This window comes from Brachycentrus maculatus, unplaced genomic scaffold (genome assembly GCF_059751285.1).
Source record: "Brachycentrus maculatus isolate JH-2025_06_01 unplaced genomic scaffold, ASM5975128v1 h1tg000194l, whole genome shotgun sequence".
Classification (NCBI taxonomy): Eukaryota; Metazoa; Arthropoda; class Insecta; order Trichoptera; family Brachycentridae; genus Brachycentrus; species Brachycentrus maculatus.
Genome location: NW_028280945.1, coordinates 55,865 through 71,607, shown reverse-complemented (window position 1 = coordinate 71,607; position 15,743 = coordinate 55,865). Strand labels below are relative to the sequence as shown.

The 15,743-nt window shown below is 28.5% G+C and overlaps 1 protein-coding gene across 1 annotated transcript in view; it reads right to left on the bottom strand.

Moving 5' to 3' along the window:
• Positions 1-2,459: 2,459 nt before the first annotated feature.
• The window catches only part of LOC148307698 (neuroendocrine convertase 1-like), a 40,755-nt gene continuing 27,471 nt past the window's right edge, over positions 2,460-15,743 (bottom strand). Inside the window, exons 10-15 of the mRNA XM_088262955.1 lie at positions 13,374-13,474; positions 12,771-12,863; positions 11,994-12,119; positions 11,168-11,334; positions 6,597-6,730; positions 2,460-3,049 (exon numbers count right to left, since the gene is read on the bottom strand). Coding sequence (XP_088119081.1) covers positions 2,567-3,049; positions 6,597-6,730; positions 11,168-11,334; positions 11,994-12,119; positions 12,771-12,863; positions 13,374-13,474 — 1,104 coding nt within the window. The 3' untranslated portion in view covers positions 2,460-2,566. The remainder of the gene's footprint in view (positions 3,050-6,596; positions 6,731-11,167; positions 11,335-11,993; positions 12,120-12,770; positions 12,864-13,373; positions 13,475-15,743) is intronic.

The following is a 15,743-nucleotide window of genomic DNA, read 5'->3' as shown; positions in this document are numbered from 1 at the left end:
CTGGAAATGGAACCCGGGACCTCTAGAACGGTAGCTGAGCGTGCTGACCATCACATTACGGAGGCTTACATTCGCATTTTCATTTAGTTTATCGCTAATGTAATATAAAATTTAAAAGTGCTTTTTTAACTTCAATTAGTTATTCAGAAAACTGCTCATGTTGATATTGAAACCGGTGCGCGTATGTATGCTAACCAAAATAAAAGTAGTACTTAAAAAAAAATCATTTAAATTATATTATTTATTTTTTCTCCATTTACTTTGTGGAATCACGTGTTGATATGAATACCACTAAATGAGTCACTTTTATTTCATTATACGCGACTAGTTTCGAAAACTGCAGTTGTTTTCTTCGACCGGTGAATAGTTAAACTAGCTAACTAACTTGGTTAACTAAGAGTTTAATTTATTTAAAAAAAATAATTATTTAAATCATTTTGTCGATTGTAATGGTTCACATAATTTATAAAAAAAAATTAACAATATACAAATTATTCACTGACTAAGAAAAAAACATAAAGCACTTTGAATTCATATTCATTGACGGTAGTCTATATTTATTGATACACAGATATTTAAAAAGTATTGAAATTGTTATAATACCTTACAATGTAAATACATGTGTTCTTATATCGTAGTCGTATAGGAGAAAGTGACCAACTAATAAAACGTAAAATGTTCAGGAGGGCCATTTAAGTAACTTTCGCTTGGCAAGAAAATAAACACCGATGCAGTAAGTCATTTTTAACAAGTCAATATATTATACTTCCAAGTTTGAAATCATTTGGGCATTTTTTTCAGGGCTATATATATATATATATATATATATATATATACATATATATATATATATATATATATATATATATATATATACACATACATATATATATATATATATATATATATATATATATATATATATATATATATATATACATACATATATATATATATATATATATATATATATATATATATATATATATATATATATATATATATATAAACATATATATATATATACATATTTATGTATATATATATATATATACATATATATAAATATATATATATATATATAAATATATATATATATATAAATATATATATATATATATATATATATATATATATATATATTTATATATATATATATTTATATATAAATATATATATACATATATATATATATATATATATATATATATATATATATATATATATATTTATATATATTTATATATAAATATATATATATATATATAATATATATATATATATATATATATATATATATATATATATATATATATATATATATATATATATATATATATATATATATATATATATATATATATATATATATATATATATATATATATATATATATATATATATATATATATATATATATATATATATATATATATATATATATATATATATATATATATATATATATATATATATATATATATATATATATATATATATATATATATATATATATATATATATATATATATATATATATATATATATATATATATATATATATATATATATATATATATATATATATATATATATATATATATATATATATATATATATATATATATATATATATATATATATATATATATATATATATATATATATATATATATATATATATATATATATATATATATATATATATATATATATATATATATATAAAAGCTAGTAAGATATCACATAGTCAATGATCACGTTTTTGTAAAAAGTACACTTGGTCACTTTCTCCTGTATGACTACGATATATGAAAAGAACGACACGCATCAAAACACAAATATCAGAATAAAACTTATAAATTGGAAAATTACTTCAAATATTGACTTTGAAAAGATAATTAAATTTTTCGCATTATAAGATCACCGCGAATCTCAACATTCATAATCAAAGAATAATAAATCTGTTTGAATTCGGAGAACAAATTTTGTTTCCGATGGTTTGTGAAGTTGTAATTAATTTTGGGTCTAAAAACAAGTAACGGTTCAGAATTGCTTTATTTCTCGTCTACCTTAAGGTTTATTCTACTTTAATAGGATTTTCATTTGTCGTCTTGATTACCGTAATCATAATTTTTAATATAATATTTTAAAATCTTAATATTATATTTTTCGGCATATTCTTTACTTGTATTACATAGCTTGTGTACAATGTCCATTATCATTAAAATGACATTTGAATATTAAATAATATTTTTATATCGAACAACATTTCTATACTTATTGAATCTAATACATTTTAAATACATAAAGTAGTTTTATTTAAGAAAAATTAAAACACCATTTAATATTTCGATCTGAATGATTTGTTTATTTGTGTTTGATTATAATTATTCAAATAATTGCAATATTATGTTGCGTATTATATAACACATGCTTATATGATTACAATACTTTAAATAAAGTATGTATAATATTTAAAAAGCTTTATAAGGATACATTTTCAAAATTCTTTTACAATGAATTAGATATTAAATGTTTCATTAATTATGGAAAAATAGAATTATTAAGCAGTAAGCGTTTTAAGATATGTTTCATCATCATTATACTTCACTTCATCGTAAATCCTCGAGTTTTGATGATGAACTCGGTTTAATACTCTGTCTTCATCGAATATATCATCCGGAATAGAGTTATCATAATTCTTCAATAAATATCCCCCACCATTTTTCGAGATATCCGGATTTAGCAGTTCCAAAATTTTACTGAGTAACAATCCATTATTTTGATAATTGTTATCTTTTTCGTCCATTTTATTAATGCCATTCAATAAATTGTTAGTGCTGTCTGGGTAATTTGCAATATTGTTTTCGTCCATTTGTTTTACAGGGGTTGAGGGTGGCGCATTCTCGCTATCCCATTTGTCAAATGATTGGTAATCGGTATTGTAGATTCTCGGCCCGTTTTTGAGGTGATTGGGCTTAATTTTTGTACCATGAAGGATAAGTGTTAATGGTCCTACTTTTCCAAAATTATCAGAGGGGCCCACCTAAAAAACAAGAGAATTAATGAAATTAAAATAAACATATTGTATTTACATACGTTAAACCTTTATTTTTTTCTCATTGGAAGGGACAAGTTTACAAAGTGAATTAATCAAAGTTCAGGTGTAATAATTTTATTGTAAAACCTTTATACTGTAAATTGTTATTGTATCTATTGTATGTAATGTATATAATCTAATAAAAAAATGTATTAACATGTAAGTATTTCGGTTCAACACAGGCCATGCCTAAAGAGCCGTTATACATATAGTAAAAAATCTATGTATCTATGAAAAAAAAAAAAAAAAAAAATGTTTTACCTAGTATCCCAAAAATTAGCCGAGTTTTTTGTTGTTGTTGTAGATATTGATACAGTAAAAATATGGGATGGATATTGTTCATACAATTTTTTTTTTGATACATTGTTTAATGCCTAGTTAGTATAAAAATGATGTATTGAATATTTATGTTTTTTTATTTATTTATTCTTCTGACCCTTATCAGCACTCAATAGCGCAAACTACTGCATACGATAGGCGTAGTGCTGACTAAAGTGTTAATTTCTTGAAGGTAAGGTGACCTGTCCTGCTATTAAGGTATCCAAGATAATATGAAATAAATATTAACATAAAATGTATAAAAATCTCAACATAGATAAAGAATTTATTGATAATTGGTTATTTAAAAGACATATTTTGTAGCATTTGCTTTTCAAAATATATCATAACCACCTTTTATTTTCTGCGATTATTATGATTATATAACTCTCTTAGGAATAAAGTAATGAGGAAAAATTAAATTAATATCAACGGTTATTCAGCCATAAATAATTTGAAATAATGTGTTCAAATAATAATGAAAATTCCATTTGAAAATAAATCAAACGTTTAAATGCCGTTTCACGTACCATTAAAAATGTCATTAAATAACGCATTAGTTCAGAATTCAATTCCTGGAAAACTCCGTATTCATACATATTTTATACCAGTAGTTATGACAGTATTAATTAATGTAATTGAACTGAACTATGACATATTATTTCAAGGTTATTAAAATTTATTTCATTTTATATTGAAGTAATATTTTTAATGTAATATGTGAATAAAAATATTAATGTACGTATGTTACACACAGAAATCGATAAAACTTATTACTACCTATATTATCAACGTTACTTTGTTTATTTGTATGTTTAAACCTGTATTAAAGTAGATAAACTACCCATAATATTAGTGTTCCCCGAAATCGAAGTGGTATCCGACACTGTACGCTGAATTTTTTTTTAAATAACCTAACGTCCAAGTGTTTCTGAAAATTTCTTCATTATAAGCAACACTGCTTATCAGTTTTCTAATAAAGCTTCAACATTATATTTTAAAACTTATCCTTTATCGTTAGTGGGTTTGCTATTTATGATTGAATTTGCTTCAATTTCATGTCATTTGTGAGTGAAAAATTCTAGGCAAAAACCTTGGAGAAAAATATCCATGGAGTAAACTATTAAAGTATTTTGTATTTTAAAAGACTTGTTAACGTTGTGGTAAAGTACATAGTTTAGTACTCTCCTTGTCATACATCGCACATTTTGTGTAATGCCACTTAAATGTTTTAGTGGTATTACACAAAGTGAACAATGATAAAGAGAGTGTGATTAAAGGGTTGAGCGTAAGCTTTTCTTTTCTCCAACCTAGAGATTGGTTGGGAGCAAAGCTCTGTATTTTTTCCTCCATCCCATTTGGTTTTCAGAGATCCTTTTCAGCCCGTACAGGAACTATAGCCCATGTTATACCATATCGTCCTCTGCCAATCGATCTTTCACCATTCTCTCATTTTCTGTCCAAATTATTGTTATTATTTAAATATGATTAAAAGATTGTGATAGAGTTTGAAATTATGCAAGTCTTTCATTCTCCCAAAACATGCTTTATATCTGAGTTTTTGAAAGGCAGGTATAAAGTATTTTCTTCAACCGGAGTACTTTATTATAACCCTTTAAAAGTTTCAATTAATTATTTAATGAAAAGATTTTTTGACATAACTTAGATTTCAGAAGTTTCGGGCGAAGAGCTGAAAGTTAATTTTCATGAGAGCAGATTTAACACGAATATAGAACAAAGAAAATTTTGTTTTGGAGTTTATGTTTTAAGCCCGGGAAACTGAACTTCAAAGTTTATCGAAGTTTGTGTGAGAAATTGTGGATGGAGCGGTAAATCATGTGTGTTAAGACATAAAGTTGTTTGCGGCGCTATTCCAAACACATATTTTTTTCTTCAAATTAACAAATTTTCAAAGCGAATTTAGGAAACATGATTATTTTGTATTTCGCCTATTATTTTTATCATTTTGCCTAAAATTTTTGGTTGAATTTACATTTTAATAACTATTGTAATGACTTGCTTGTTAGTAGGCGTTTGTTTTAAAACTTAGTCATAGCAACTCATTTGTTTATGCGATATGGGTCGCTCTTTTTTAGCTGCTTCTTAAATATTTGACTCCAAAACATTCGTTTTCTAATTATGTACTAAAAAGGATGGCAATCAAAGGGTGGCAATCATCTTCATTTCTTTGTCTATCTAATTATAGGCAGCTCTACGATTTAATTAAGCAAGAACTACAAATTACGCTTATTAATGGACCTAGTCATAGCAACTCATTCGTTAATAAGAGAAAGGTGTGCCCGATGCTCTAGTTAGCTGCTTCTAAGGAACATGACCCCTTAATGTTAGATTTCTAATTTTATGCTAAAAGCATTTCAATCATAGGATAAAATATTTTTTTTGGTGATCGATAATTAATTAATAAAGCAAGAATAACAACTGAACCCTCAAGATCACCACTATGAACGGATAAGAGGCATTTGAAATGTGGCTAAATCATAGAAAGCTACGCATTCCATGTCAGAAACGCAAATATGCTCCAAAGAGCAAGATTGGGGTGACAATTCCTGACTGATATCTAGATCCAGAAGGTGTCCTATCCAGAGCATGTGAAAAGAGGAGAAAAGTACGAGCTATTACACCTAATCATAAAAGGCAAAATAGAAGTTCGACGAGGTGAGGGTAAGAGACAGATCTGTTGGCTCCGGAATTTATGAGATTTGGCGAGATCAGGACCGTCGATATGCTGTTTAGAACTGACCAAAACAAGGACAATTACTCTCAAGTAAAAGTTGACGTTAAAAGGACCTGACACGACATGCACAGAAGAAGAAGGAGAACAACAATTAATTAATTTGGTTATAGCAATTCATTTGATAACGCGATACAGGTGCGTCAGCCGCTCTTTCTAGCTGCTTCTAAGGAAATTAACCCCTAAATTTAACATTTCTAATTTTGTTCTAAAAGCATGGTAGTATAAACCAAATATCTTATTACGGAAACCTGCCGTTATTTGTAACAAAACTTACGAAAGTAGATTGGGGGGGTGAGTAACCTTTCACGGCAGAAGTAATCATTTTTACTCTAATTTCACTCTCACGGAATAACCTCGCAGCCTTCCGCTGTTTCTTGTAAATAATTATCGTAATTTGGCTACAAATAAAGCGCACGTTACCTGATCCAGGATCTCGAGTGTCCATGTTCCTCTAGGGTCCTCTCCCCAAGTACCGACTGACATAAATTTCCAGTTAGTGAATCCCCTGGGGGAGTGGTCGAACTTCCTCTGACTTAGTACAGGCAGCCTTGTTCCTGAAATATTGCATTATCTTGTAGGAACAAAAAAGGGAAAATATTTAGGCCCAATAAAGGATAAAACGCAATTTCATTTTCTTTAAACCCAGGTAACTTTTGACATAGTTGAGTTTTTTTGTTTAAAATACCGTTTTAGGTCGTCATCATTTTCTGTTTCGCTTTAACTGATTTCAGTGCACCATTCACTCTGTTCCTTGCATTCACTTTCTATATATTAATTACCTTAGAAAACATCTCAAATATACTTAATCATCCACCTGTTCCCGATTTACTACTACAGTAAACTCCCCTATAACGTTGAGATATGTACCACGTTATCGGAGGGGAAGTTATAAACGGGTTAGTGATTTTAAATTGTATTTTAATTTTAAATGTTAAATTACAGTAAAAAACATTACCCCATATAACATTCCCTTAGATAAAGGGGTACACATCTCAACATTGTAGCGGGGTTTACTGTATTTTACATCCAGATCTACATTTATCTCTTTCAAAAACCATAACTTTAGTTTTGTCAACATTCATTCATTTTATTTTTTGACATCTCATCAAAGATGAAGAAGAATATGGAAGTCTGGGCATTTATGGGGCTGACGACCAATAGATGTCTCTAGTGAAGTTTTAGTGATTCAAGAACAACGTTTCTAAATTGGTTCATTTACAGAATTTCCGAGAATTTGAGTAGTGTGGTTGTCAATAATGGGTAGAATTGGTTAATGTTACACGTGTGTAAAGTGATCACTTAAACCTGCCTATGATGGTCGTCAGCCCCGTAAATTTCCAGACTTCCATATTCTTCTTCATCTTTGATGAGATGTCAAATAATAATATGAAAATCAACTCCTATAATTGGAGATAATCCAGATTTGTGAACAAGTATTTGGATACACTCAAAATGTTGTAAATTCATTCATTCAGCATGTTTTCTCTACTATCGGCAGTACTATCAACGCATAAAGCTGCAATGCCTTTACAATTTATGATTGAAATAACTTTCATTGAATAAAGTAGATTACTTTCTAATTTATATTTGAAGACCTAACTTTGTGATTTTTCATTTTATAATTAAAATGTAACTTTACAACATTTTGAGTGTGTCCAAATACTTGTTCACAAAATCTGGATTATGTCCAATAACAGGAGTTATTTTCATATTATTTTTTTGACATCTCATCAAAGATAATAGTTTCTGCTTAATAAAAAGCTTCTTTACATCTCACCAATAGATGTCTCTAGTGAAGTTCTAGTAATTCAAGAACAAGGTTTCTAAATTGGTTCATATATATAGAACTTCCAAGAATTTGAATAGTGTGGTTGTCAATAATGGGTAGAATTGGTGAATGTTACACGTATGTAAAGTGATCACTTAAACCAGCCTATGACGGTCGTCAGCCCCGTAAATACCCAGACTTCCATATTCTTCTTCATCTTTGATGAGATCTCAAAAAAATAATATGAAAATGTAACTTTGTTTAAGAATCACTAGAATACATTATTATATACTTATTATAACTCAATTATAATGTATACCGGTTTCAAATCTAACTGCTTCTTTATCAAAACTTACCTTGTATACATTCATATGTATACATACAGATATTTTTACGAGCAATGAAATATAACACATGAAAAAGAGTAGTGTTTATTGATTTGATCAATATTTGATGCGGAATAATGAACCAAAGCTTAGGATTTCAAGAAAAACACTTTATTTCCCCCTATTGTTTGCTCTACAACTTACCGAACAATACGTTTTCTTCGTGTGATATCTTATCGCGAAAAAGATTTCCCAGGATATTAGGATTAATTTTGTTTTGGAATATAATCGTAATGAAAGAGCAATAATTCCAGAATTTATGTACATAAGGGGGGAACAAGGGAAAAACTAAAATTGTAAAAAAATGTACCATATTTTTCATTACGCTAATCCACCAGATTTATTAACGTTATTTTATTGAAACTTATCCGTTTAAGATTCCATACAAATCATCTTTTTAATTTATTCGTTAAAGTTTATTTTTACAATGCAATGAGTATAAATTTTATTTTCATTTTTTCAGCAATAAATATTCTGATTTTGTACTCATCTAGTCATCAATCAGCACGTTTGTTTGATTTCCATGGAAGTCAAATTAAATGTATGTGATTTATCACTGTAATATTTTGTTAATGTCAACTTGGACTAATATCTGAAGCACACTCGGCCTTCATATAATAAACGATCGAAATAATTCTGCATTAGTATGTTTCAGTGCCATTGCACCATTTTTTAAAATTAATTGTATTACGGCTCTTAATGCATAGCCTGTGTTGAGCCGAAATACTTGTTAATACAATATTTTTATAAATTTTTTAAACATTTTTTTAAGGGCGAGGCATTAAGGGCAGATACGGATTAAAAAAGAAAGAAAATAACATGTTTGTCGCCATTCGCAGTCATAATATGAATTTGTATCTAAGGTCTAAAATAAAGGACATTAGTTGGTTTATATATAAAGGAAAAAAAACAGTATTTATTTGACTACCGTTTACAATGTTTTTATTTATTACATTCATTCATATGCCTAATTTAAAAAAAAAACGATTGAATTTAATTCAGATAAAATTGTTGTTTTATCATCACCTGAATTAAATAGTTTATTCTTACCGGTAAATTGTTTACCAACTGACCACTCCATTAGGTAATGAATTAGTTCATCGATGTTAATTCGATTGAGTACTACATTAAAAAACCTTCCCGTTTATTTTGAAATAGTTTGAGGATTCTATTAGACGTTAATGACCATTTGATCGATTTATGTACGCACAAAAAGTTACTATCCGAATAGTGGATGTTTTTATTCGAATGATGAAAGATAGAAAAAAGGTAAAAAATATCGGTATTCTTAAGAGAATTCTGTTTGAGTTTTTATTTTTTTCGTGAATGTGAATGTGTTAAATCGTGAATGTTGCAAAGTGCTTAAAGTAATAAATAATGCTAGTCGGTGCCAGGTAATAAGCTTTAGGATACTCAAAAATCCTTATTTCCTTAGTATTAAATAAAATTATTAGTTACAACATTTTGAGTGTGTCCAAATACTTGTTCACAAAATCTGGATTATCTCCAATTACAGGAGTTATTTTCATATTATTTTTTGACATCTCATCAAAGATGAAGAAGAATATGGAAGTCTGGGCATTTACGGGGCTTACGACCGTCATAGGCTGGTTTAAGTGATCACTTTACACACGTGTAACATTCACCAATTCTACCCATTATTGACAACCACACTACTCAAATTCTTGGAAGTTTCTTTATATATGAACCAATTTAGAAACATTGTTCATGAATCACTAGAACTTCACTAGAGACATCTATTGGTGAGATGTAAAGAAGCTTTTAAAGCAATAAATTATCTGGTCAAATTATAAGCTTAATAATAAAAATGAAAATGGTATTTTCTGGCGTTTCTCATGTGTGTGATTATAATCCAGGATTCGGATCTCACATACTAATATAAGAGTTTCTGCTTAATAAAAAGCTTCTTTACATCTCACCAATAGATGTCTCTAGTGAAGTTCTAGTGATTCATGAACAAGGTTTCTAAATTGGTTCATATATAAAGAAACTTCCAAGAATTTGAGTAGTGTGGTTGTCAATAATGGGTAGAATTGGTGAATGTTACACGTGTGTAAAGTGATCACTTAAACCAGCCTATGACGGTCGTAAGCCCCGTAAATGCCCAGACTTCCATATTCTTCTTCATCTTTGATGAGATGTCAAAAAATAAAATGAAAATTATTAGTCCCTATTGAAGCACCCATAAAAAATCAATATTATTTATATTTAGTAAGAAACCAATTTTTTAAGTTGCGTGCCCATAATGCACTGTACTGAAATATCTTCATGTAACCAATCCCCGTATATCAGTCGAGGAGGGAAAATGGCTGATATCAATCACCATACAAAGTTATAAGTGCACTTACATTTTATGAAGATATTTATTTTATATTTTGTTTATTAAAATCATTGTTAGCTTTGTGGTATGGTAATATAACACTGTCTTTATCATTCATCGTTCACTTTGTGTAATACCACTTTCATAGAATTAAAGTCGTATTACACAAAGTGGTCGATGAATGATAAGATGAGTGTTTTATTTATTTAAGTACCTATTTAATTGTTTTTTAAACTATTAATATATTTTTGGTAACACCATCTGTATAAGAGTGTAATATAAATGAAAAATAATACTCGGCAAGTAGAAACTAATAACTGTTATATTATAATTTATATAACTCGTAAAATATGACCGCTCGATCTAATTCAAGGTTTTGACAAGTCATATCCTTAAATCAGGTCGAATTCAGTTTTTCTGAAAATGGTCAAACGTAATATTACCTTTAGTTCTTTACAGTCGTATTTCACCCTTTCAGACAATAAATAAAACTCACCCTGGGGGGAGGTCAAGTACGCTTCCAGAACACCCCTTATACTGTACAGGATGTTTACTTTGAGTTCCAAATGTTCTAAAAAGTTAACTTCGTTTCCTGCGCCCGAACATCCACTGCTTTCAAACGATGTTCGATAAATTGAATTGTAGACCAGCGAAGCGTTGATGCTGAAAATATAAGGATATCCGGTTCAAAAAATGTTGCCTCGTGGTGTTAATTTGCTAACGAAAAATTTAATTATAAAATTAAGTAACACCGACATTAAGATGATTAATATTATTTATACTCGTATATAGTATAAATGATATGTATCGTGTAGAGAGAGAGAGAGTAAAAAAAAAGATAAATGCTTTGTGTCAAGTAAATACACCTTTTTTGTAGCATCGCTAACTTTGTGGTATGGTTATATAATACTTTCCTTATCATTGGTGGTGGAATGATAGTCACAAAGTTAAATTTTAAAAGTAGTATTACACAAAAACGATGAATGATATGGAGAGTATTATAATACATCTGTAATATATATATATTGACATCCAAGGTGTTTAATTGTCGATGATTCTACCAGACTCTACTTAAAATTAATGTATGATATTCAGAAAATGAGATGAGTTTCACTATGTTTATATTGGATGCATTGATAAGGTTTTTCGATTTTTTTTGTCGATTTCAGAATTAAAAAAATACTACACAACAAATGAGTAGTTGTAGTCAAAGTATATTTTAAACATTGATATAAAACTTTTTTCTTTTAAAGTATATTTAATTTTTAATTTTTTCTATGTAATATATTCAGCACATTAAAAACAAAAATCAATTGACTTACTTATCCGTGGCTAAAACTTTGCAAATGGATTTTTCTGGCACATTATTCCAATTTTTAGCCGCAGTAACTAATGCAAAGGCATTCATTAGCCCAAATCCGAACCTTTCATCAAATCTAAATCCGGCCCTGAAAGAAAAAGAGATTCATTATTTGCGTTGGCAAATATCAAACTCGCCAAAGTTCAGCTCTAATTAATTACATAATCACGTTAGGAAGGCCTGGATATAGGTTTCGAATATTGCCATTAATGAGACCTATAGATGGAAAATTCATTTGATGGCGAGTCTTATTTTGACAGTTCGGAAAAGGGACGTGGACTTAATAATTATCGACATACCCTTTGAATAATTGTACAATAATTTGTGAGAGTGTAATACTTTAAGGTAGTAATTACAAAGCTTAAATATTTATGGGTGATAAAGCCTAATTTTTATTTCTTGAATGTTTTTCGCAGATACTTTGTGGCACATTTTATAATCTTTATAAAATTAAACAACTTTGTTTTAACTGCTTCTTTATTATAAATACACTTAAACCAACCGGTTTCGACAAGAACGTTGTCATCATCAGGGTTTATTAAATTCTAAAACTCATACTTAATTACATTCCCATACCAAAAACTTCCACACACAATACGTTCTGACGATGGCAAGTTTCTTGTCGAAACCGGTTGGTTAAAGTGTACTAATAATAAAAAAAAGTGGTTAAGAAAAAGTTGTTTAATTTTATGAAGTTTCCAAATTATTATATTCAATGGTGATATTAAAATATTTTTACCCATTCATTTGCCATCCGATGTTGTTCGCTAAGGGCATATATTCAGAGGTCCAAACGATGAGGTGTTGAATATCGCGCCAAGTAAGGTTTTGGCTGAAAAATAAGTAGTTTTAGAATGTATGATGAAAACACATTACATTTTAATATGATAAATATTTGTTTTTATAATCTTTTTCTTCATCTTATTGTAGGTCTTATGGCCTGTTTTTAAGAAGGATCAGCCTCCTACGATGTTGATTCTCAGCTATCGACCCATCTCTTTGGTGGTCATGGGGTTGGCCGTACAGTGCGATGTGGGGGAGTCTGGATGGTTCCATTCTCCTAACGACATCTTCGATGTCGCATATTTTCCTGATCCTGGCATTTCTTATTCTATCTCGAAGACTCTTGCCTGATATGCTTCTTAGAGTCTTCATTTCTGACACTCTAAGCGCAACGTTGTCCGCTCTACTTTCCATTCCATACGTCATGATGCGTCGGACACAAGCCACGGTGTTTTTAACATGATTGCGAATATTTCAGCATAAAGGCGAGTTGTGGTGACCACATGTCATATGGAGAGTGAATATGTAAGCGATATAAAGAATATTTGTTCACGCTTACTTTGCCTCCAGTGCCAGCGCTATTATCCCCGCAGCAAGCGGGGCGGACGCAGATGTTCCAGTGTGCTTTATGGTGCACCCATTATTAAGGTCTGTTGTGGTCTAAAAATAAATTTTGAAAAATATTTAACCAAATTTGACAAGTTTTTCATAAAAACGGGTTACACTATCACTGTGTTTATTGATAACTCAACATAGAATTTTCCCTTTGACTAATATTTATAATATATAATATAAAAAATAAACAACAACATTATCTACTTATTTTATTTATTGTTTCGGCATTAACTTTGTGGTAAGACATGTTACAATAATTAAAGAAAACACTTCGTTTTTTACCACTTGAGTTTAATTATAGACTACATGTTTCAGAAGCTAAACTTCCATCATTCAGGTCTGTATAATAACTAAAATATAAAATATAAAATTGTTCTATAAATAAGGATAGGGGGAAAGTAAGGGGAAGGGGTTAGTCAAGGAACGGAGTTTGAAAACAAAGGAAAAATTGAAAGCAATGGCGAAGAATTTTGAAACAATATATTATTTAATAAATTATTATTAGAATTCAGGTTTTTTTGTATTTCTAAATTTTCAAGATAATTCATAATTTGGCCTTTATATGGAACAAGGTGTAATAATTTTAATTTATGGGAGTGAAATGAGTGATTAGTATCTATTATATGATTTGCAAATTCCGAAAAATAATTACTAACAAGACCGCTTTGATGTTCTTTGATTCTAATCTTTAAATTTCTCGCAGTTTGGCCAATATATTTTCTATCACAATCTCCACACGAAATTTCGTAAACACCACTTTTTTGTAATAAATCAATTTTAGATTTTGAGTTATCGAGGATTTTATGTAAATTATTATTTGTATAATATGCAGGTTGGATATGGGAGGGTAAGATTTTCGAAATATTTTTAGTTATTGAACCCGTATATAAAATTTTTCGCCAAGATTTATTTTTTATTGAATCATTATTAGGTGCTGAATATATGTATTTTTTGGTAAAATTATTTTTAATTTAATTTTTAACATTTTATCTATTTTATCATTTTATTTTATATATTATTATTATCTGTTTTATTGTACGAAATAATATAAAAATTCTTTTAAAATATCTGCATTGTGAATTAACCCATATATTACACCCTATTGAATGGGATATCTTTGATGATAAGGTACGATATTTCGCAAGTATTGCAGCATTTCAAAAGAAGATTAAATTAGATAAAAAACTGAAATTACTTATTGAAAATCAATCCACCCAAACTAAATTTGACTGTGTAAATTCATCGAACCATAAATTTAGTGATCGTGTAGTAAATCTTTCGCAACATAATTTTCCTGATAACGAAATGAACCTTTTGAGAAAAGGTTTGAAATACAATATTCAAAATGCAAGTGAAAAACCCTTAATTCAATTAGCAGTGGATACAGAGGCTGCTCTTTGGAAAGAATCTCCATCTCTAAAACATCGATGTGCTGATTTATTTAAGAACATACCGAAAGTAAAGAAGAATGTGAACAATGAAAGTGTTTTGGTTAACAATATAAAACGGACTTTAAATGATAAAGAACTTATTTTTACTAGATCAGATAAAGGAAATAGCATTGTCATTTTAAATCAAACTGATTACATAAACAAATGTAAAGAGTTTTTGGATAGTGAAAAATTTGAAATTTTGAAAAAAGACCCAACGATTAAATATCAAACGAAATTAAAAGAAGTACTTAAACGTTGCCCTACTATCATTGTTGATAATATTAAAGATTTTATTATTAATAAAAATCCCCAAATTCCAAGATTATACGGGTTACCTAAATTACACAAAATAAATGTTCCAATTAGACCAGTTGTATCATACGTGAGTGCGCCAAATTATAAACTTTGTAAATTACTAAATCATTTAATTATATGTCATAAAATTTTTTCACCAACATATAGCATAAAGAATACTTTGGAATTTATTGAGAAAACTAAATATTTAAATATTCCTTCTAATGCTAAAATTATTTCATTTGATATTGTAAATTTATTCACAAACGTCCCAATAGATGATGCCAAAAGTGTTTTTATGAAACTATTATGTGATTCAGACTTAGATGATTTGTATGTAAAAGAAATGACTAGAATTTATGATATTTGTACTTCTCAAAATTATTTTGAATTTAATAGCTTAATTTATGAACAACGAGACGGACTCCCAATGGGTTCTCCTCTTTCGCCAGTATTAGCTGATATGTTCCTTAATGATTTTGAGACAGAATTATTAAATTCTAATCATCCTATTGTAAAAACATGTATTTTTAGATGGTTTAGGTACGTTGATGACATTTTTTGTATTTTTATTGGGACTGATAGAC